The sequence below is a fragment of the Trachypithecus francoisi genome, unplaced genomic scaffold, assembly GCF_009764315.1.
Source record: "Trachypithecus francoisi isolate TF-2019V2 unplaced genomic scaffold, Tfra_2.0 Lachesis_group0, whole genome shotgun sequence".
In the NCBI taxonomy this organism is placed as follows: Eukaryota; Metazoa; Chordata; class Mammalia; order Primates; family Cercopithecidae; genus Trachypithecus; species Trachypithecus francoisi.
Genome location: NW_022681453.1, coordinates 14,177,682 through 14,202,425, shown reverse-complemented (window position 1 = coordinate 14,202,425; position 24,744 = coordinate 14,177,682). Strand labels below are relative to the sequence as shown.

Genomic DNA, 24,744 nt, shown 5'->3' with positions numbered 1-24,744 from the left:
TCGTTCATTCCAACCCTGGTGTCCAGGCAGTGGCCTTATGTGAGGACAGAATGCAATTTGTGAGTCACCAAAGATCCTTGGTTGTCATATTATTGCCCGTTGTATCTTGGTGCCCCCAGAAATTCCCATAGGTTATAGTTGTTCTCTTGGCTGCAGCAAGGCTGATGATAGAGGTTTTCCTCACATTGATGACACACCTGGAAGGGTGCCGTGGAGGGGAGTTCTGAGAGGCAGGTGTGGAGAAGAGAGCCTCTCTCTGCATGGCTGGTTCAGGTGACCTCTGGCATTAGCTTTGTCCTCCTCTCCTGCTCCATCCCTTGCTCCTGTCCCCCTCCCAGCCTCACAGAGGGAGCACCAAGAATGGCTTGACACCTGCATGATAAGGTGAGTCTCCTCCCAGACTTTGTTGAGTCTCCTCCCAGACTCCCCCAGATCCTTCTTAGGATGCTCTGAGGGGTTAACCCTACACCCACTCTACACCTCCTATCCAGCAACCCAGTGTCATTTGACAAGAAGAGAGAGGACTAGATGCCTGGAAAGCCCCCCCTCCCCCTAGCATATGACTTCTGAGTGGAGACTACTGCCCTGGTGCCAGGGGACATGTTTTTCCAGTCATGCCCTCTGGCTCTGGAAAGCAGATAGCTCTGTAGAGTGGATGACTCTGTAAAGTGGATGACTCTGTCAAGTGGATGGCTCCGTAAAGTGGATGGCTCTGTAAAATGGTTCTGTTATAACTGGGTTGGGGAGTGGGGCATGGAAAGTTATTCAGTCAGACCTGCACTGTTAGCCCTTTCCCCTTCCTCAAGGTCCCGGCAGGACTCTCCCCACCCCTTCCCCTACCCTTTCTCTTTTGGCTCCTACAGGAGTTGGTTCAGCCTCTGTTGTCTAATGAATGTGCTGTGCTGAAAGATATCCTTTGATGCTCTCCTCTCTAGATTGGGAACTTGGAGGCATGGACAAAGCTTCTGTCTGTCTGCATTTTATGAGCACCCATAAATGTCACTTAGGGTTCCTAGGCATTGAAAAACAGAAATACACACTAAGTACGCTGGCTCAGTACACACAGTTTCTGTGTTGAGGTTCAGAAGCAGGAGACTGGCATCTGTAGCCCTTGGACTACTCAAAACCTCTCATTTGATGGCCATAGCACAACTCTCTCTGCAGGGGCTTGGACAAGATGATGGAGAGGCCCCTCCAGTTCCCATCATATGCTACAATATGACCTGCTCAGCTGAACTCATGGGGACCAGGCTATGAACCCAAGTCTGGGGACACCCAGGTGGCTGCTCCTGTCAGTAAACTGTGGCTCGTCTATGGCTTGGTCCATGGACAGATAAAATATAATGAATCAAATACTTTAACTTGCATTAAGTGTTGTGATGTAAATAAACAGTAGACTGAGAAATAAAATAACAGGCGGGTTTACTTTAGATGAGGAGGCCAGGAAGGCCAGACAGGAGAAACATTTAAGATAGGTTCCAGGGGTGTGGGGAGGAAGCCATGTGACTGGGGGAGGAATGTTCTAGGCTGAGGGAGCAGTGTGTGCTGAGCTCTGGAGGGGAAGAGGCAAGGGGTGGACAAGCACTGAGGAGGGGAGCAGAAGTGTGAGGCAGGATGGGCTGGCCAAGGGCAGACCATGCCAGGGGCTCACTGCCTCTGTGGAAAGCTGGGATCTCATTGTCATTTCAAAGGCAGGCCTCGGGGAGATTTGTGCCAGGTGGTGGCATGATCTAATTCTCATTGGAAAGTGACTCTCACTATTGAGTAGAAGATGGTTTGGATGGAGTTGATTGGGAAGCCAGGAGACCAGTTAGGAGGCCTTTCCCCAGCTGAGGCAAGGCGTGACACTAGTTGGTGGTGAGAAATGCATGCCCTCTAAGACGTAGGTGATAACAGGATGTGTGGATGAACGTGTGTGTGTGCACGTGTGCATGTGTGTGCATGCTGTCTGCATAGTGGGTGGGCAGAGTGAGGAAACGAAGCAAAAGAAGTGACTTCTGGCTGAGCGTGGTAGCTCATACCTGTAATCCCAGCACTTTCGGATGCCGAGGCAGGCGGATCACCTGAGGTCAGGAGTTCAACACCAGCCTGGTCAACACGGTGAAACCCCATCTCTACTAAAAATACAAAAAGTAGCCAGATATGGTGGCTTGTGCCTGTAATCCCAGCTACTCAGGAGGCTGAGGAAGGAGAATTGCTTGAACATAGGAAGTGAAGTTTGCAGTGAGCTGAGATTGTGCCACTGAACTCCAGCCTGGGTGACAGAGTGAGACTTCATCTCAAAAAAAAAAAAAAAAAAGAATTAACTTCTAGATCTTCTAGATTATGATGGAGTCATTCCTGAGGTGTGGAATTAAGGGAGGCCCAGGATGGACAGACTCTAAAGGAGCAAGTTTGGAGAATATCATATTTCTTTCAGATATGTCTGAGATATCCAAGGGCATATTCAAGGAGGCAGCTGAACATGGACACCAGATGGCACCAGAAGTTAAGACTGATTTTTATAAGTGTCTTATAAAAATCCACTGTCTTGGTTATTTATTGCTGCATAACAAGTTACCCCCAGGCATAACAGTTTAGAATAACAAACATTTATTATCTCACAGTTTCTGAGAGTCAGAAATCTGGGGCATTTTAGCTGAATGTTTCTGGCTTAGGGTCTCATGAAGTTGTGGTCAAGATGTCCACAGGGGCTGCCGTTATCTGAAGGACTGACCGGGGCTGGAAGATCTGCTTTAAAGACTGCCCCCTCTCATGGCTGTTGACAGGAGGCCTCAGTTCCTCTCCTCGTGAAGCTTTTCCACAAGGCTGCTTGAGCATCATCATGACATGGCAGCTGACTTCCTAGAGTAAGTGATCTGAAAGAGAGTGAAGACCTAGACTCAGAAGCCACACACCATTACTTTTACCACATTCTAGTCATTAGAAGTGAGTCACTAAGTCTAGCCTGTGCTCAAAAGGAGAGGAATTAAGTTCTACCTTTTTAAAGGGAAGAATGTGAAAGACTTTGTGGGTATAGTTTAAAACCATCACATCCACCAAAACAAAATATTTTACATTTTATTGTCCACTAAAGCTAGGATCAGTAAACTATAACCTGCAGGCCTGGCACCTGTTTGCATATGGAATGTGGGCACTGCTGGAGCATCTGGAGTATTTTCTTCTGTCTCTATTCCCCTGCTGCTCTCAGCATCTGTCCACCTGGCCAGCTGTACCTTGCTGCAGGCCAGAGCCAACCCTGGTTGCCTTCCACACATTGGAGACTCTATTGTTAGCAACTGCCAGGCTCCAAGCAATGGAATCTCAGTTCAGGAGCTGGTGACTTAGTAGGTCACCCTGCCTCCAGCCAGCTGTCCAACTTGTGATGACTGGAGGAGAGAAGGACACACAGGCACCTGTCTGGGTGATACTGGGGCAGAGAGAGAAATGGATTGTAGCAGGCTCACCCTCTGGCCCCTTCCCCTGCCAACCTCTCCCCTCTCTTTTTGTTTTTTTGAGACCCAGGCTGGAGTGCACTGGTGCAATCTCAGCTCACTGCAACCTCCGCCTCACAGGCTCAAGTGATCCTCTCATGTCAGCCTTCTTAGTAGCTGGGACCACAGATGCATGCCACCGCCCAGCTATTTTATTTATTTATTTTATTTTTTATTTTTGGTAGAGACAGGGTTTTGCCATGTTGCCCAGGCTGCTCTCAAACTCCTGAGCTTAAGCAATCCACCTGCCTCAGCCTCCCAAAGTGCTGTGATTACAGGTGTGAGCCGCCACACCCAGCCCCCCTGCCCCTCTTTCACCATACCTGCTAGGCCTTTCCCTCTTGGGCTAGTCCCTCTTGTTCTGAGGATGTTTTTGGCAAGCAGCAGCTGGACATCAAACATGCTCACAACTCTGGATGGTTCTCTGGAGGCAAGCAGGGAGAGGCTCGCCAGAGGGTTCTCTTTTGTTATGTAAACACCTACATGTATCTTCAATTTTGCTTGTTGGCCTGCAAAACCTCAATTATTTACTATCAAGTTTTCTGAGCCCCGCACTAAAGCAAAAGATTTTCCAGGCATTATTTTCCTTAATCCAACCTTTGAGAGTGTGCTGATGGTTAGCATTTTCACTCAGGAGCTGGAACACTAAGTATCTGGGAGCCCTTGGACTGGAGAGGAACATGGCTGATGACACTCTGTGGCCCCAATGTTCTTTCCTTTGGGTGAGAGATGCCACTGTTCTCCTGTCTCATCATTGCAGGCGTTTTCTTCTTTGGAAGACACTCCGTGACTGTGGACAGTGTAGCCCAAATGGAGGGAGGCTTGTTCTCATAATTCTGCTATAACCACACAAAACCAGACCCATAGCAGGGAACCGGAATCAGATGCTGTCTTGCAACCATGACACTTTGTTGCCAAATTCAATGAGGGTCCAGGCTGAAGCTTGGCACTTAGGTTGCTTTGTAGAATCCACTTGGTTGTAAAGTTTCCTATTTGCTTTGTTTGTATTGAGGGTCTGCTGACTGGATCCCATAGAGGTTAATTTTTCCCTTTTCTGTGTTGGTGTAGTATATGATGATGACATTTCTATAGTCCTAGAGAAAGTCAATGCTTAGGACATTATATTCTATGTCTCTGCCTGAAAGACTGTGTTGACTAGGGTTTATTCTACAAAGAAGACATTAACTTTGTAAATTTGCTAGGAGATCTTGCCCCTGAGCTGCTGAGGGACTGGTACCTGTGTCTGTCCCTGACAACTGCATCCTGTGGCTCCCCAGTGTGGCTTCTCCCCTGGATGGAGCATCTCCTACTTACCCTGGACTGACATACAGACTCTCACTTGAAACTACTTTCCCAGTCTCAGCACCCACCCATGAACTACTACCTTCTAGGTTAAGGTAAAATTTGTCCAGTTGTCTAGAGAGGTCTGGACTCAGCCCTGTCCTACATGGGATGCCAGGGGCTGGGCTGGATCTGGCACTTAGAACCTTGTATTTCATAGCTTTCCAGCACCTCTGGACATCACATGTAAATCTCTAGCAAATGTGGTCATCACCTACTGTTCTTAGAGTTTCCAGTTTTCCTTATACATGTTTGCAAACAAAACTTCATCTTATAGGTAAGATGCAGATTTAAATCCTGGCACATTAAAAGCCCCCTTAATTGTATAAGAGAACCTCTTTTCCTGCTTTTTAAAACACAGGGAAAATGGTGAACATGGTTAGATGATAGACAGGATATACTCTTTCCCACCAAAATACTGAGAGTAGTAATGACTTATAACTACTTAAAAATATGTCAGGGCCTTTGGTAATTAAATTTCAGAATTCCAGGAATTTATCAAAGATGATTAAGCCATTTTTTGTTGACATGATAAAATATTTAGAACACAAAGGCATCAAGAAGAGACCATTCCTCTAAGATGGGAACTAGAATTACATTTATCTAAGTTCATGCATAGAAATTAATAAGCAATGATTTTTAAGATGTAGGAGCAGTTAATGTACAGCTCTGGCTACTTGCCAAGAGCTAACTGGCCTAAGAAAATGAAAGAACCTCAACAACAGAGTCTGTGATGTGTCTGGTTGATCTAGAGAACACGAGCCCTGTGTATAGGGAGTAATTGTTCTAGCTTCAGTTACTCTGGCTGGCAGGGCTGCCCACACTGCTCAAATGCAGTTAACTTTACTTTGGCTTTTTTGGTTTATGTATAGACTTGGGTTCTGTACAGATATTTCCTCCAAAAAGCTAGGCTGATTGATTCTCTTTTTAGTGTTTCTTCACTACTGGCTGTGGACTTTGATCTTTTTATTTTCAGACTGATGCGTAGTGTTCCTTTATGGAGACTTTAAAGTCGAAAGTTGAAGCCTTAATTAAGTAAGATCTTTGCAGGTTAGATACTCCTGAGCTGAAGATAACAGAGTAAGAAAAGTGGTAAAAGAAAAATTAAATGCACTTCTTTTACCTATCGTTTTTACGGTAGACATTTGAAATTTAGCATTTTAGTGATTTTTGAAATATGCAATACATTATTATTGACTGTAGTCGCTCAGCTATGCAATAGATTTCAAAACATTCCTCCTACCTATCTGAAACTGTACCTTTTGACTAGTAACTCCCCATTCCCTTCCTCCGCGGCCCTAACCTCTTTCTACACTCTACTTCTACGAGTTCAACTTTTTTAGGTTTCATATAAAGTGAGACATGCAGGGAACCTTCCTTTTCTGACTAGAGGAGCTGTAGCCCAAGAGAGTGGAACAAACTCTCACGCTTTCTTACTCTCTTAAATCTTCGCTGCTTGGCCGCGACTGTGGGTGCAGTTGTAGGAAGTGCACGGCAGAGCAGGGTAACTACAACACCAAGTTTTTGGCCAGAGGACCGAAAAAGGGAGCCCAGCGATCTGGAAAGGACTAGGGATATCACAGACAGGGAGGAATTTGGAGAAAACAGCTCCGTAAGTTTGTTCCTGGGCTCCTCCCCGAGTTGCGCATGCGTGGATCTGACCCTAAGCACGCCAAAGATGTTAGACCTGAGCACGGGGATAGACCTTCAGCCACGCCGAGACCGGCCACTGGGTGTCGCACACGGAACATAGCTGAATAGCACCACGAAGACTGAAAACGGACCTGACATGGGGATCACAACCCACAGAAGGCAGGTTGGAGTTTGAGGTCTGAACTCAACCAAATTGGTTACCTGCGGTGTCAGTTATCAACTTACTGCCTCTCAGCTTTGAATGCGCCACTCAATAAATATACCCTGTGTTTTACAATGGCATTACTTTAAATATTGGTCCTTTAAAGTGAGCGCAGTGCTATGCTTTCTCAGTAGAAGGCACTGGAGGGACAAGACTTCCTGCTTTTTTTTTTTTTAGCGTGGGCTGGGGATCAGCAGTGTGCATGTGAGAATATCCATCGGAACCTGCCCCAAGCATGGCCTCAGAACAGTCCCTTTGAGACTTTGCATCCTTGGCCTTGCAGTCACCTTTCTACAGCTCTCTGGAGCCAGAAAACATAGCCCTTGTGCAGCCCACCTGCTCTGAAGACCTCCTGCCTGCTCTTGTATTTCGACTTTCTTCGTAAGCCTCCATATTACCTGCACGCAGCTGCCTGTGGCCCTGAGGGTCACATGCCAACCTGCCACGCCTTCTGCAAGTGCCTGTGTGGTCCACACACTCTGAAGGCCATCAGTCCCTTCTAACACCTGGACTTCCATCGCATGCCCATGCCACCAGTTGCTGATTAGCTGTTTCTACCTGCACTTGAGGGGGTCGTCTATTAGTTGCCCAGCAACTCCAGACTAGCCTGCCCAAACCGGAGAACTTACCTGCTATCTGATGGGCTGAACCCCTTACAAGTTGGCCCTTCCTTGGATACCCTCCCTCAGCCCTGGGGTATGAATGGAAAGACAGAAAAATATCAACACAGAAACAGAAGATATAAATAACTCATTGGAAATTTTAGAAATAAAATAGACAATAATTGAAATAAAATACTGGATAGGCTCACAAACATAATGGAGATGGCATAGGGAAGAGCCAGGAAACTTAAAGGTAGATTACTGAGTATTACCAATCTGAAAATAAAAGAGAAGAAAAGATTTATCTAAAATGAACAAGCCCTCAAGAATCTATGGAACAATACTGAAAAGTCTAATATTTGTGTTATCAGAATTCCAGAAGGAGAGGAGAAAGAGTGTAATGCAGAAAAAAAATTCCAAGAAATAATGGCTGAAAATCCCCAAATTTGGCAAAAGATATAAATCAAGTGATTAAAAAGGCTAAACGAATCCAAATCAGGATAATCCCCCCCTAAAATCCATGCCCAGATATAATAATTAACCTGAGGAAGCTAAAAGACGGAAAAATTTTACCAGGCGCAGTGGCTCATGCCTGTCATCCCAGCATTTTGGGAGGTTGAGGTGGGAGAATGACTTGTGCCCAGGAGTTTGAGACCAGCCTGGGCAACATAGTGAGACCTCATTGCTGCAAAAAAAATTTTTTCTAAGTTAGCCGCACTTGGTGGTGCATCCCTGTGTTTCCAGCTACCTGAGAGGCTGAGAAGGGAGAATTGTTTGAGCCTAGGAGGTTGAGGCTGCAGTGAGTTGTGATGGCGTCACTGCACTCCAGCCTGGGTGACAGAGTGAGATCTTGTCTCTGGAGGGGGAAAGAGAAAAAAAAAAGAAAGTAGCAAGAGAAAAATGATGCATCCCCTATAGGAAAGTGTGATTCAAATTATTTCAGATTTCTAATCAGAAACTATGGATGCCAGAAGAAAGTGGCACAACATTCTAAAGGTGCTGATTAATAGAAAAGATTGCTTTCAAATTCTATATCCAGCAAAAATAATATTTATGAATGGAGGTAAGAAAAAGACATCCTCAGTTGAAGGAAAACAAAATATGTCAGCATATTTTCTCTAAAATAATTGTTAAGGCAAGTTTTTAGATAGAAGGGAAATGATAACAGAGGTAAAGTTGAACAGCAGGAAGGAAGGAACAGCAACATATAAATATCAAGATAAATATAATGGACTAGTTTTTTCCTCACGAGTTCTTTAAATTTGATGATTGGCAGCCAAAAATATAACACTGATTGACATAATATGTAAGACAACTGCAACATAAAGGTGGGAATGTTGGAGGACCTATATGATGGTAAGATTTTTACATCTCACTTGAATGGTAAAATACTGTTTCTAAGTGGACTATGAAAAAGTAAGTATGTATAATAATTCTTAGGGCAACCATAAAACAAGAGAAAAAACTACCCAAAGAGACATAGTAAAATATATAATAGAGAAAATAAAATGGAATACTAAAAAATGTTCAGAAAAAAGAAGGCAGGAAAGTGTAAAAGAGGAAAACAAAAGAGGGGTCAAATAGGAAAAAAGTAATAAAATGACAGATTTAAATCCAGACATACAAGTAATTATATTAGATATAAATGGCATACATACATCAATTAAAAGACAGAGATAGTAAGAATTGGTTAAATAAATGATCCAGCAATAGTCTGTCTACAAAATCTCACATCAACTATAAGCATATAGTTAGGTTAATATAAAATGATGGAATTAAGAAAGTGAAAAGCAACTCACAAAATAGAAGACATTTTTTGCAAATTATATACCTGGTAAGGGACCTGTATCTGGAATATATAAAGTACTACTGCAACTTAACAATAAATAAAAAGACCAATTAACCCAATTAAAAAAGCGGAAAGGATCTGAATAGACATTTCTCCAAAGAAGATATATAAATGCCTAATAAGCATATGAAAATATGCTCAACATCATTAGTCATCAGGAAAATGCAAATCAAAGTAACAAGATACCTCTTCACACCTACTAGGATGGCTATAATAAAAATGACAGATAATAATAAGTGTTGGTGAGGATGTGGAGAGACAGGAATCTTCATACACTGCTGGTGGGAATGTAAAATGATGTAGCTGCTTTGGAAAACAGTCTGACAGTTCACAGAAAGGTTAACTATAGAGTTATCATATAACCTAACAATTCTCCTTTATATTTACCCAGGACAAGACAACAAATGTACACACAAAAACTTGTGCATCATTTTAACTTTTGTCAAAAATCTCCTTTAGGTAAAACAATTTTTTTTTTTTTTTTTAGATGGAGTCTCACTCTGTCTCCCAGGCTGGAGTGCACTGGCATGATGTCGGCTCACTGCAACCTCCGCCTCCCAGGTTCAAGCGATTCTTCTGCCTCAGCCTTCTGAGTAGCTGGGACTATAGGTGCGTACCACCACACCCAGCTAATTTTTGTAATTTTTAGTAGAGATGGGGTTTCACCATATTGGCCAGGGTGGTCTCGAACTCCTGACCTCATGATCCACCCACCTCTGCCTCCCAAAGTACTGGGATTACAGGTGTGAACCACTGTGCCTGACCTCCTTTAGGTAAAACAATTCTAAAGGAGACAAAGGCAGTCTCAGGCTGGGCAGAATGTCTCATGCCTGTAATCCCAGCACTTTGGGAGGCCTGGGTGGGTGGATTGCTTAAGCCCAGGAGTTTGAGACCAGTCTGGGCAACATAGTGGGACCACCATCTCTATAAAAATGCAAAAATTATCTGGGCATAGTGGCACATGTCTATAGTCCCAGCTACTTGGGAGGTAGAGGTAGGAGGAATGCTTGAGCCTGGGGGGCTGAGGCTGCAGTGAACCGTGATAGTGTCACTGCATTCTAGCCTGGGCAACAGAGTGCGACCCTGTCTCAGGAAAAACGAAACAAACAAACAAAAAAACAACCAGCCAACCAAACAACAACAAACAAAGGCAGTCTCAGACATCAGAAATCAAAGGAAAGAAGGGAATGAATTAGATCTGCATTGTCAGCTCTTTAGAGTAAAATTGTACACGTTCATATGTTCAGCTGCACATATAAGCCAGTTCTCCCACTCCTATTGGCATAAGAACAAGCCATTTATAGAGAGCACACTTTTGAGTCAGAAGATTAAATATTTTGGCCAGGCATGGTGGCTCGTGCCTGTGATCCCAACACTTTGGGAGGCTGAGGCAGGAGGATCACTTGAGCCCAGGAGTTTAAGACCAGCCTGGGTAACGTAGTGAGGCCCTGCTTCTATAAAAAATTTAAAAATTAGCCAAGTGTGGTGACACACGACTGTGGTTCCAGCTACTTGGGAGGCTAAGATGGGAGGATCACCTGAGCCCACAAGGTTGAGGCTGCAATGAGCAGTGATTGCACCTGGATCACTGCCCTCCAGCCTAGGGAACAGGTAATAATACCCTGTCCGAAAAAAAAAAAGAAAAAGAAAAAGGAAAAGAAGATTAAATATTTGGCTTCATATCCGTGACTGCTATTTAGAAGTGTCTGAAATTAGAGGAGAATGTATTCACCAACCCTACTATTTAGCAACTGACAATCTGTGTTTGTGCAAATCAGGACATGGATTTAGCAAGATTTTGCTGCTGCAGTTAGGGAATTTCAAAACAATATCTAGAAAGTTACTTTACTTAGATAAGGGACATAAGTATAACTTAGTGGAATGGACACTGAAAGGTACTTTTCTGTGCTGATAATTTTTTTTGCAATGATCAAATTACTTAAAACAAAATGTAAATATAAAGTAGGAAAATAAAAAAAAAGAGAGCTCATTTAGTGTCCTGGGAGTGAAGCAATATCTTTTATTTACTCATTCATTCATTCACTCACTCATGCATTCCGCAATTATTTATGGAGGGCCTACCATGTGCAAGGCTCTATACTAGGTGCCAGGGATATAGACATAAAATTTTGCGGGGCCTTTCATGTTTCATTTGGTGAAACTGAAAGTGGAGACTAAATCATCTCTAAATTCCCACTGAGATGTGATGGCCAAAATGTACCCAAGTCTGACTTCCCTTGCTCTTGGAAAACCAGGTAAACAGAGATCAACAGTTTGTGAAGGTTCAATCTGCAGGGAAATCTTAGAGGACATGTCTCCAGGCTGTGTGGTCAGTCTTAGGTGGCAGAGTGCTCAGTGGGGCTCAGTGCCATTTTTTTTTAACTTAATGGTGGCTGGCCTGTGGCCTCAGATGATGAGGGCTGGGGATATTGGGGAGGAGAGGCAGAGACTGGTGGTCACAGAGACTACCCTGGAGAAGAGACATGAGTTACGTCAGCTGGACAGAGGAAAGAAGTCAGGAGGAGGATGGAAAAGGCAATCCCAGAGGGGAAGAACTGAGGTGATGGGTTACAGAAGGAAGTCACTGTTACGTGCCTCATGTCCTATACTAACAGGAAGGAAAGAACACTCAAATATATCTAGAATAAATTTCTACCAACAAAAGGGGACTTTTAGAAAAGCAATTGTAACACTGCCTATGCGAGCTTTTTTTTTTTTTTTTAATTTAAATACAACTAAGAAGTTATATTCCATTCTACTTGAGAGAGGAGAGAGGATGTGTGTGCATGCCTGTGTTTGTGTGTGTGTGCACGCACCTGTGCCTTGTGATTAGTTCATCTAACTTATCCTTGATTATGTAACAACCTACTGAGAATATTAGGTACATATACTAGTGAATTCAGTAGGATGTGGAACCATGAAGTTTCAGGAATCCCCAGGGGTCTTTGGGAGCCCAGAGTCTATCTGAGGGTTAGGGAGACAAGTGTGACCATCTAGAGAAGGTGACCCTAGGGTGAGTGTTGAACTATGACTTATTTATACAAGGTACTGTCAAACCTTAAGAACATTGGCAAACTGTCATCCTCCCAGCCTGGGGAATAGAGCAAGACCCTGTCTCTACAAAAAATTTAAAAATTAGTTGGGTGTGATGGTGTGAGCCTGTAGTCCCAGCTGCTTGGGAGGCTGAGGCAGGAAGATTGCTTGAGCCCAGGAGGTTGAGGCTGCAGTTGGAGCTATGATCGTGGCACTGCATTCCAGCCTGGGCAACAGAGTGAGACTCTGTCTCAATAAAAACAAAACAAAACAAAACAAAACAAAACCCAACCAGCCAAACAAGCCAAAACCAACCAACCAACCAACCAGACAAACAAACAAACAAAGCAAACTGTCATCCTTGAAGTAGTAACACATATCATCATTTCTTAAGCCAGGTGATTCATTCATATTTCATTTTAAAGTTTATGTTAAAACTGTTTTCTGTTTGTGTATCAAGCTGATATATCTATATATTTTTTTAAAATAGGTAATTTCATGCTCCCAAAATGGGACATAAAGTGGTTGTCTTCGACATTTCTGTCATCAGAGCCTTGTGGGAAACTCGTGTCAAGAAGCACAAAGCTTGGCAGAAGAAGGAGGCGGAAAGGCTTGAGAAGAGTGCCTTGGAGAAGTATGTGTTTTCTCAACCTAGTCTTGTAGCTTGTTTGGTGAATAAGGATTTGGACAGGCAACAGTTGCGTTGTGGAGGAGGACGCTTTTCTTCTGGGATTTCTCACTGTTGGTAACATTTTCCTCATTAAACTTCAGAGCCTTACACTGTTGCTCAGTACAAATATGCAGTTCCTATGATAGCAACACCCATGGTTATAAGGAGCTACCTACCACCCAGGCACCGTGCTAGGCATGAGGAGGACAGAGATGACATGATAAATCCCCCTACAGGAAATGCTGTAGCAGGCTGCCTAGCTAGAGTTCACTGAGCTAACTCACCAGGCTGTCTGGCGCTCTGGAGACCATCTGACTGCCGTCTGGGGCAGCTTGGGGCTACTCTGTTGTGCACTTCAGCCCTCCCCCATTGAGCTGAATTCTAGGTAAGATTCATTGTGTTGGTGTCATTTTTACTTAGATGAAATGGTGTCATTTGCCTATCATATACCGTCATGAAATATGAGTAAAAGAGAGTTATGTATATGAACACCAAGTTGAGTGCTTTGGAAAATTTACAAAGTAGAAAGGTTGCAGGTGGCTTTGCATATGTCTGCAATTTGTATTCCCTGTGGAGAAACCAGAACTGGAACTCATGGATGATGCATTAGGGGTGCTGTTTATATAAAATAGACACAATGGGATTCTGATTGGCAGACCCATTCTCAAAGAAAGTCCCAACCCTACATCAAGTTGGCCAATGATGGTATATTTGCACACTTTAAGTTAAAAACAAGATGTGTAGGGGCCGGGCGCGGTGGCTCAGGCTTGTAATCCCAGCACTTTGGGAGGCCGAGGTGGGCGGATCACGAGGTCAGGAGATCGAGACCATCCTGGCTAACACGGTGAAACCCCATCTCTACTAAAAATACAAAAAATTAGCCGGGCATGGTGGCGGGTGCCTGTAGTCCCAGCTACTTGGGAGGCTGAGGCAGGAAGGCAGGAGAATGGCATGAACCCGGGAGGCAGAGCTTGTAGTGAGCTGAGATCAAGCCACTGCACTCCAGCCTGGGTAACAGAGCGGGACTCCGTCTCAAGAAAAAAAAAAAAAAAAGATTTGTAAGGTGCGAATGTATCTACACTCTTGGTTCTCCACTTTTATTAGCTTTTTGGATTAAACAAATACCTATTCCGATCATGCTTGATAATTAAGCTGCTACTGTATTCATCACAGCGGTTTCAGGTGGTTACCACCATCCCTAATTTGCAGATGAGGAAACTGGGACTTAGGTAAGTTGCTCAAGTTCACACACATGGTAAGCGGAAGATGTGGCCAAGCCCTTGCCTCTATATAATGCTGTAATCACAGGTAGTTAGAACATCTTTTCTCTTGCCACTAATCTGAGGTTGTCCAATATCAAGTAAAGGATTGCTTGAGGAGTTTGAGACTGGGCAACATAGTGAGACTCTGTCTTTACAAACAAACAACAAAAAAGAATTAGAACCCTTAAACCAGAAAGCTCACATGGCAATGCATCCAAGAGACCTACACTCACATAAATCATACAAGGTCCCAGAGCCCAAAATAGCTCTGAGCCCTGCTTCGATTTCCTCCGCACACCTAGCATCTGGGGTTACTCTAGACAGAACAAGCTTGCTGCACGGAGGCCTACGCCCCTGGCAGTGGGGAGGGGAGTTAGGGAACACCTGTAGCTGATGCAACTTACTGAGGTTCTTGGAAGAGGAGCCACCTGCAGACACCTGGGGTCTGCACACTGTGTTCTCTCATCCGCTTTGGAGTGGGATCTGCCCCTTCATCCCTGTCTTTTGTTGTGGTGTTAACAGCTTCATGCATCTCATGTACATAGGATTGAGCTTGACCTGGGCTCAGTGTCACTGAGCTTGTGCAGTATCTCATCTTAATCTAAGACAGAAAACTTCCTGGGTATTTGTTTGGCTTTTCTAGCCCAAGATAAGGAAAATAGTCACCAAGTTGGCTGGGCAGATAAGGAGGAATGTGAGGCAGGGCTGGGGAGCTATGTGCACGTTTAAGAAAGGAACTTAGTTTCTCAGGCTCCTCAGAAATGGGGGTAGTAAATTTGCCTTTTTTACAGGTGTTTTTGAGCTTCCATAATATAATTCATACTGTGATCATTAGTACTATTTGAGGGTTAACTTTTCGTTTCTCAGGATCTGTTTACTGTGTAAAGGAGGAATTAATATGTTGAAAAATTAATGCCTGCCTGATTATAAAAGGCAACTATTTGGTTAATTTAAATTTACTGAAACAAATAAAACCTTCCAGTTTGTTCTGTTACCTCACTTTAGAGTATCTCATCCTGTAGTGCTGTAGTTGTTCTATGAAGTATATACTGACACTTAAAAATTGTAAGTAGAGATAAAATATGAAATATCACTCTCTCCGAATGAAACTGGATCATTTAGAGCAGAGGTTCCCAAGCCCTGGGCTGGCCTGTTAGGAACTGGGCCGCACAGCAGGAGGTGTGCAGCCAGCGAGCCAGCATTACCGCCTGAGCTCCGCCTCCTGTCAGATCAGCGGCAGCGTTAGATTCTCATAGGAGCACAAACCCTTTTGTGAATTGTGCATACGAGGGAGCTAGGTTGCCCCCTGCTTATGAGAATCTAATGCCTGATGATCTGAGGTGGAACAGTTTTATCCCGAAACCATCCCTGCAACCCCTCATCCATGGAAAAATTGTCTTCCATGAAACTGGTCCCTGGTGCCAAAAAGGTTGAGGACTGCTGATTTAGAGGGAGAAATTAAAGAGCTATTGTTAGGCTCTAAGTGAAGATTTTCTTCTCCATTGAGGCTGTTTGCCATCTGGGCTTAAGGAAAAGGTATTTTATTTGCACATTTATTGATTTAATTAGTAGAACTCTAATGGCATTTTTTTGGTATGTTTATTGCATATTTGGCATTCTACTAAAACTGAGTTGAGAGGAAGATTTCACTTTCAATTATATGGGTGATAGAGTGAAAAGATAATGAATTTTATTCATTTGAATTACTCTCAAGGAAGAGAATGGAATTAAAAAGTAGTTTATATTTCCTTCTTCACTTTCCTATCATTAGGTTTCAGAGGGAATAAGACATAAAATATTTAAGAAAGAAAATAAGACATAAAATAAGACAAAAAATACTTAAGAAAGAAATAAAAAATATATTTGGTATATAATTATTTTTAATGGGGTACATCTAATTTTCTTTTTTCTCCTTTTTTTTTTTTTTTTTTTGAGACGGAGTCTCGCTCTGTCGCCCCGGCTGGAGTGCAGTGGCTGGATCTCAGCTCACTGCAAGCTCCGCCTCCCGGGTTCACGCCATTCTCCTGCCTCAGCCTCCCGAGTAGCTGGGACTACAGGCGCTCGCCACCTCTCCCGGCTAGTTTTTTGTATTTTTTAGTAGAGACGCGGTTTCACAGTGTTAGCCAGGATGGTCTCAATCTCCTGACCTCGTGATCCACCCGTCTTGGCCTCCCAAAGTGCTAGGATTACAGGCTTGAGCCACTGTGCCCGGCCTCTTTTTTCTCCATTTTATATTGGCTGTACCAAAATATGTGAAATATTTATAACAATTTGTAATATATGCTATAGGAATAATACATTACATAGGGATGAACTGGTATCATCTCATTATATTGCTAGGATCTGCCCTTAGGTTCAGTCTAAGAAATGAGGAAAGAAAAGTTAGAGACATTAATCTGAAAAGTGCCCAGTGAATACAAGAACTTGCAGTGACTGTGCTGTTGGTTTTAAAAATTTTGGAGGGATTGCTTCTAATAGAAGTTCCAGCAGCATGTCTTTGACCTAGAGTCTGCCCCTTGTCCTGACTGCTACAGTAAGATCTAAATCTACAGGGAGATATTTAAAATTCATTTTTATCATATAGTTATAAAACTAAATCCCACGGAAAAGCTAATAAGGAAAAGCAATAATTCCAAGCCCCTACAATATCTCCCAGAGGAGCCCACTTCTCTTTCAGCACTTTCTTCTGCTTTTAAATTCATATGCCTTCATGTGCTGACACACACACACACACACACACACATATATATTTTAATTTTTTTGAGACAAGTCTGTTTCTGTTGCCCAGGCTGGAGTGCAATGGTGTGATCATAGCTCACTGCAGTCTCGACCTCCAGGGCCTAAGCAGTCCTCCTAGCTCAGCCTCCTGAGTAGCTGGGACTACAGGCATGTGCCACCAGCCCCACTTTTTTTTTTTTTTCTTGTGATTTTTTGTAGAGACAGGGGTCTCACTTTGTTTCCCAGGCTGGTCTCAAACTCTTGGCCTCAAGTGTTCCTTCCACCTGAGCCACCTTACCCGGCAATATTTTTAAATCTATCACTTTTGTTATATTACTTACAGACTTCATATGTAGATCCTGAAGCCCTGACTCATTGATTGCTGGGTACTTTTCCCCGACGCAGCTCACTGGGACTGAGACCTATAGAGCTGTGCCAGCCAGTGCTGTCAGCAAAATACATTTTTCAAATGTTCCAGCTTCCCTCAGCTGAATGGCAAGCATGAAACTCCAGCAATATCTGAAATGGTTTCTTAAAAGCAAAACATCGGGATTAAGAAGGTGACATTTGCATGTAGACCTGGGGAGCCAGCCCTGCAGAAATCTAAGAGCAAGGGTTCCAGGCAGGCAGAACAGCAGATGCAAATGCCCTGAGGCAAGCATTTTCCCAGATATTCAATGAAGAGCAAGGAGACCAGTGTGACTGGGCCAGAAGATCAAGTGAGGGCAGAGGGGATGAGGTCAGAGCCACAAGGGGAGGGACACAGGTCTGTAGGGCCTTGTAGATCATGCTGTATGAGAAGAGAAGCCAGTAAGAGGTGTGTGTGGGCAGAGGCGTGATGTGATTGACTTTGTAAGAGGCTCACTCAAGCTGCTGGGTGAGTTTGGACCACAGGGAGGCGGGGGTGGTGACAGTAAGCAGAAGATGGTGGCTTGGACCAGCATGGAAGCAGTGAAGATGATGAGGAGTGGATGGATTCTGATAGAACTGGCCATATTTGTTGATGGATTTGATATGTGGTATGAAGGAAAGCATGGAGTCAAAGATGACCCTGAGATTTTTGGCCAGAGCTGCTGGAAGCCTTTTACTGAATTTTGGGGTCAAAGATCAGGAGTTTGTGCTGATCAGAAGTTTGTCACTGGGATCACATGTTAACTTTGAGATGCCTTTTAGGCATCCAGGTGGAGATGTTGGAGAGGCAGTTTGATACAGGAGGCTGGATTCAATGAGAAAGTCTTGGCTGGAGATATACATGTGAGCATGGTCAGTATATAGATGTATTTAAAGCCACAAGCTGGAAGGTATCTAAAGAACGAGTGCAGACAGGGAAGAGACCCAAGGGTTGGGTGTTGGGCACTTGGAAATCCAGAGGCTGAGAAGATGAGGAGGAAGCAGCACAGTGTCTAGAGAGGTAGGAGGGTAACCAGCAGAGTGAGGTATCCTGGAAGCCAAATGCCAAAAAGCCTTTGAGGAGGAGGAAGTGATTGGCTGTGTCAAATGCTACAGATGGATCAGATAAGATGAGGACTGGGATTTGCCCACTGGGTTAGCAAAGTGGTGGTCATTGATGACCTTGATGAGAGGCTTGTTTCAAAAGACAAGTGAGGGTGACTGAAGTGGATTCAGCAGAGAATGAGGGAGAAGAGAATTGTAGCTATGAGCAAGGACAGCTCTTTCATGGAGTTTTGCTATAAAGTGGAGCAGAGACACAGGCCCATGGGAGACATGGGGTTGAGGTGGGGTTAAGGATGGGAGAAATAACTGCATATTTGTGCACTGAAGAGAAGGATGCACAAGCAGAAATACTGATGAGGGAGAACTTCTATGGTAATGTCCTTGAATCAATGGGAGACTGGCCTTTGTGATCATGGGCAGGGTTTGGCCGTCGGTAGGATCTTGGAGTGTTCTTCCAGGGGAACAGAAAGGAAGGCAGAGGCTATGGGAACAGATGCAAATAGGTGGTGTAGATGCCCAGGGAGTTTGTGAAATTCTGTTGTCTTTCATTTCTTTTCTCTGGGAACCAGGAAGTTCACATCATGAGTTGAGAACGAGGATGGGGTGGGTGGTAATGGAGTTTTGACTGAAAGGGAGAAAATGTGAAACAGTCATCTGGGGCTTGGGAAGAGGAATAGTCTTGGGAGGTATGGTATGACTCCTGGGCAACAGTGAGGGGTCCCTGGGTTAGTGGTTATCCATTCAAAGCCAGACCAGTGTGCAAGGTTATGAGTTTTCCTTCATCTCATTTACTGTGTGGGGGCAGGTGTAGAGCAGGGAGATAATGGGATACAAACTAAACTGTGGTTTGTTCAAGTGACGGCAAGAGAGGGGCAAGGGAGTTAAGGATGGATGCCAGGAGGTGATTACAATAGGAGCCATGAAATCTATTTTTATAAAAGGCTTATTGAAGGGTAATTGACATCCAATGAACGCTTCACATTTAAAGTGTACAATCTGAAAAATTTTGACATATGTATTCCCCCATAAAATGGTCAATGATCATATTGATCACTTTAAAAGTGATTCCAAACCAGGTTTGTTCTGCCTGTGCACAGTAAGCCAATAACTGGGACAACAGGTTTTGCAAAAGAGAAAAGATTTTCCTCACAAGTCTGCTAAGCAAGGAGACAGGAGAACAAATCTCAAATCCATCTGCCTAAAAGTAGGGCTTGGGGATATTCATGGGATAGAAAGTGGGGTAGTCTAAAGTGTGGTGAAATGTGATTGGTGGGTAGAAAAGGTGAGGTAATCAGGGTTTACAGAAGCATAATCAGGCCACGTGACTCTTCACAGGATATATGTTCAGAGAATGGCAGTGTTAGCATGATCTGAGGTTGGGGTTTTTGGCCCTCTGATGTCAAAGGTCAATCTTTTGGCACCCCTGCAAGCCTTGCAAGCTGAGTCTAGGGGTCAGTGGTTTGGACTGGACAGGGGCTGCCCCTGAAAAACAACTTGAGTAACCATTGCCATGGTGATCCATGCCTCAGAGATGTTATCTGTAAGGAAGCTAGTGAGAGTTTAGTATATTGTTTGGCTATGTGACTTTTAGCTATATAGTTTAGGATCTACCAGAAGTAAGTGATTAGATGCAAACAAGGCAGGTTAAGTCTGGTGGGCTTAAATCAGGTGAGCCCTTGGTTTCCAAAGTTTCTTCTTCACTCTTTGTAATTCTTTCCTGTCATCCCCCAGCCCCATTCCCCAACTCCATCTCCAGGCAATCACTGCTTTCTATCACTATATTCTGCATTTATTGGAGTTTCATATATATATTTGTTTTTGAGAAAGGGTTTCACTCTGTCACCCTGACTGGAGTGCAGTGATGTGATCTTGGCTTACTGTAGCCTCAATCTCCCTGGCTCAAGTTATCCTCCCACCACAGCCTCCCGAGTAACTGGGACTGCTGGTTATGGAAGATCCATGCCACTATGCTTGGCTAATTAAACTTTTTTTTTTTTTTTTTCTAGAGACGGAGTCTCACTATGTTGCTCAGGCTGGTCTTGAATTCCTGGGCTCAAGCTGTCCTCCTTCCTTGACCTCCCAAAGTTGCTGGGATTATAGGCATAAGCCACAATGCCCAGCCATATATTCTTCTTTTTCTGGTTTCTTTCATGTTTAGATTCACTCATGTAGCATGTATCTGTGGTTCATTTCTCTTTATTGCTGAGTAGTAAGAAACTACATTTTTTCATTCATTCACCTGTGAATGTGCATTTGGGTTGTTTTCAGTTGGGGCTATAAAACTGATGTGAACACATACATTGGTCTTTGTATGGACATGTGCTTTCTTTTCTCTTGTGTGAGTACCTAGGAGTGGAATGTGTGGATCATCCAGTAACAGTACCTTTATAAAAGCCATTGGAACATAGAGGGTTGACGACTGGGAGGGTCCAGCTGTGTCCAAATCGCCCTCCCCTCATGGCTACCCTTTCCCTCACATACAGCACACCCAAGGAATGAGTCTGCTCCTCTCCCCTAATTACTGACATTTAACCACCCCCTAGCCCTGCTGCTAATCTTTTGTGACCCTCCTAACTTGATTGGGTGAAAGACTCAGTGGATGAAGCACTAATGAGAATCTTTACAGGCAGTTGACTTCCTTTCTAAGGGTCCTCCCAGCTCTGATTCAGGGCTGTCTTTGGGAGCTTCTAGCTCTGTGCCTTCTGTTTGCCTTCTTGGTGGCTTTGATCCTCTCGTTTCCCTCCTCACGCATTCTTCTCCTGGTATTTGCACATCACATTTAGTCAAGAGTGGGAAATTGTGATCATATGAAGCAAAGAACTAATGCTGAGTGCCCAGTGGGTAAAACTAAAATCAGACAGTATTGAAAGCAAATGGAACTACGTAGATGAAAGGTGGACACAGGCCGGGCGCGGTGGCTCAAGCCTGTAATCCCAGCACTTTGGGAGGCCGAGACGGGTGGATCACGAGGTCAGGAGATCGAGACCATCCTGGCTAACACGGTGAAACCCCGTCTCTACTAAAAATACAAAAACTAGCCGGGCGAGGTGGCGGGCGCCTGTAGTCCCAGCTACTCAGGAGGCTGAGGCAGGAGAATGGCGTAAACCCGGGAGGTGGAGCTTGCAGTGAGCTGAGATCTGGCCACTGCACTCCAGTCCGGCGACAGAGTGAGACTCCGCCTCAAAAAAAAAAAAAAAAAAAAAAAGAAAGGTGGACACAACTTAATGAGCCCTGAAAATCCCAAGACAAGAAGGGCCCAGGGAAAGAGGTTGGGCTGTCTCTCCCCACGTCTCAGTGCCCCTGCTGACCTTCTGACCCTAACTGGTATTAAAGGATAATTTGCAAAAAAGGTGAAATCATGATTCTGTAGCAGATATAAAAGGAACATCCATTAAACACTTTATTTTTCTCATTATTTATAAGAGGGAAACTAAAATGTTACAACCAGCTCAAAGCAGAATCCAAAGGACAGACATTGAGAGACTAGGAATATTGAATACATTTGAAAATGAAGCAACTGGGCACAGTGGCTCACGCCTGTAATCCCAGCACTTTGGGAGGCCGAGGTGGGCAGATCACCTGAGGTCAGGAGTTCGAGACAAGCCTGACCAACAGTGAGAAACCCTGTCTCTACTAAAAATGCAAAAATTAGCTGGGTGTGGTGGCAGGTGCCTGTAATCCCAGCTACTTGGGAGGCTGAGGCAGGAGAATCGCTTGAACCCGGGAGGCAGAGGTTGTAGTGAACTGAGACTGCACCACTACACTCCAGCCTGGGAGACAGAGCAAAACTGTCTCACAAAAAAAAAAAAAAAAAAAAAGGGAAGCAAATTGGTGTTTTCGGGCGTGGGAGAGGGTTGTCCCTCCACTGGGTAAAATTTATGTGTGTTTATGGATAAGAATTATTTGTATGGCTTTTCATTTTCTACAAGTTTACTTTACTTTCTACAGAGTTATAAAATAACTTAGTCAAAGTCAAAGGTATATTCCTATAGAATCGGAGAATCCCCTGGAGTCTCCGGTATTCCAGGAAAAGGCTATCCAGCTTTGTTTTGCTCCTTTCAAAGTCTGAAATTTCTCCTTACACTTGACAGTGCCTGGTGGTCCAGACCGGGACTTCCCGCATGCCCAGTCCTGGAAGATGGTCTTGTCCCAGGGGCAGTAAACCTTCAGACCCCTCCTAACCACTCCAATGGCAGGCTTGCCTGTGCCCCACAGTGCCACCCTACAGCCTGAATGAGACTCTGAACCACCCTTCCTTCAGATAACAGCAGAGAGTTTCCACACTAGGATTGTTCCTTGACCATGGGGCTTATCTCACACTTATTTAGTGTATATACTGCCTTGGGCCACGTGGAGACCAAGTCTGCATCTGCAGCTTGTTTCTAAAGTAGCGCCCAGAAGACCTGAATCCTGACTGCCACCAGGTTCCCAGTTGGGCTGAGTAGGGTCTGGAATGCTTTTCTGAGTGTGGAATGCATCTAAGCCCCTATCAAATGTGGGCTACCTTATTTTGAGTCAGACAACATCTGTGTTTGATGGTTTTGAAGGAAAACCACAAAACATCTGTTTTGCATCACATAGAATATGTTAAAGGCCTCAAACAGAAAACAAATTCCTAAATGAAGAAAGGCCCACCAGGTGCAGAGCCCTGTTCTGACAGCTGTATGGGCATCTGAAGGGCTTTGAGACACACCAGCTGTCATCATGGAGCTTAGCATCAAGCTGGGGGATAAGTTATGGATGTGGAAAGCTCTAAAAGATAGGTCAGAAAATTGGCGACACATGGGTGGTGAGGTTTGGTGTGGATGCTGAGTCCTCAGCCAGCTCCAGTGTCTGAGTGGACCTCAGGTCCATCTACTGGAGTGAAATTCCCCAAGGTGACTGATAGTGACATTCCCATTCCAAAGTCAGGTGTTTTATACACTGGAGTTCCTCTGCATTTCTATTCAAATACCCTTCAAAGATAGGTGAATCCCTGTGGCTCTGCACTTTTTTAAAACTTAGGTTGGCGTGATATAATTTCAAAGGAAATTATAATTAAACGCATAGCCAGAAATTCCATCTAACCCATCTTCTCTACTTTTTAAGTTAAAGTTACTAATAATTCACAAAAGGGTTTAGGGTTTCCCCTGCACCCCCACAGCAGGGAGGAAAGAGGAAGGGAGTGCTTACGTAGGCCTGTGACTGATAAGGAGAGCACCCATGCCCAGGTGGCTGACTCACTTCTCTAGGCAGTGATGGCCAGTCCCCAGGAGAGTAACTGTGACCCCTGCTGCCTGTTTTAGGATAAAGGAGGAGTGGAACTTTGTGGCCGAATGCAGGAGGAAGGGCATCCCCCAGGCTGTGTACTGCAAGAATGGCTTCATAGACACCAACGTGCGGCTTCTGGACAAGATTGAAAGGAACGCTCTCACAAGGCAGAGTTCACTTCCCAAGGACAGAGGCAAACGGAGCAGTGCGTTTGTGTTTGAACTTTCTGGGGAGCACTGGACGGTGAGTCGAGGCAGTTCTTGCCCAATGCAGTGCTGCGGTCGATGACTGCTGCTTGCCTGAGCCCAAGGATGAATGAATGAATGAATGAATGAATGAATTGCTTTTGCCTTTGGAGGCGGTTCTTCTGTCCCTTCCTCAGGGAAACGCAGCACAGTCCTGGAAGCAGTGATGGGACCCACTTGGATACCTCTGTGGCTGAGCAGCTGGGATGCCTGCGCCCGCTCCTGGACAGCACAGTCTTTCAGGATGCATTCCTCTCCTGTCCCCTGCCCCAGTGTCTTAACATAATTCTTTGCCTTTAAAAAACATTAAGTGATGGCGCCTTTCATTCATCTAACACCCTGGCAGTGGGCAATTACTTACTTGCCGAAGTGCCGTAGGGCAGCAAAGGAATTCTGCAGATCCTTTATCTGGTTTCCCTGTCCTGAGATTCTGAGGCCAGGGCAAAGACAATTCCATCTTTCTTTCCTCAGGCCCCATAATAACTTGGGCTACTGCCCATTTCATTGGGACAGGGTTCCCTGGGACCCCCCCCCCCGCTCCATCTCTTTCTATCCTGCCATTTTGTGTCTTTTTTTTTTGTTCAAGAGTCTTGCTCTGTCACACAGGCTGGAGTACAGTGGCGAGATCTCAGTTTCCTGAGTAGCTGGGACTACAGGAGTGCGCCACCACGCCTGGCTAATTTTTGTATTTTTAGTAGAGACGGGATTTCACCATGTTGGCCAGGCTGGTCTCGAACTCCTGACCTCAGGTGATCTGCCCGCCTTGGCCTCCCAAGGTGCTGAGATTACAGGCAAGAGTCACTTTGCCTGGGCTTTGTTATTTTTTTTCTAGAGGAGGGGTTTTGCCAGGTTGCCCAGGCTGGTCTTGAATTCCTCAGCTTGAGCCTCTTACCCTGCCATTTTGGGACTAAAACGACTTGGTAGAGAGACTAAATATTTGGCATGACCTGGGGCTGTCTTTTATTAGCCATGTGATCCGAGGTGGTTTTTA

The 24,744-nt window shown here is 44.5% G+C and overlaps 1 protein-coding gene and 1 pseudogene across 2 annotated transcripts in view; one reads left to right on the top strand and one right to left on the bottom strand.

Annotated features, from left to right (window-relative positions):
* The window catches only part of LRRC2 (leucine rich repeat containing 2), a 54,860-nt gene that overhangs the window by 1,372 nt on the left and 28,744 nt on the right, over positions 1-24,744 (top strand). The window contains exons 2-4 of one of the 2 annotated variants that reach the window (XM_033204962.1): positions 2,658-2,849; positions 12,644-12,787; positions 23,544-23,751. In XM_033204962.1, the coding sequence (XP_033060853.1) occupies positions 12,663-12,787; positions 23,544-23,751 (333 nt within the window). In that variant the 5' untranslated portion in view covers positions 2,658-2,849; positions 12,644-12,662. The remainder of the gene's footprint in view (positions 1-2,657; positions 2,850-12,643; positions 12,788-23,543; positions 23,752-24,744) is intronic. The other variant, XM_033204953.1, reaches the window with a different exon arrangement.
* On the bottom strand, positions 6,699-11,720 carry LOC117076256 (annotated as a pseudogene).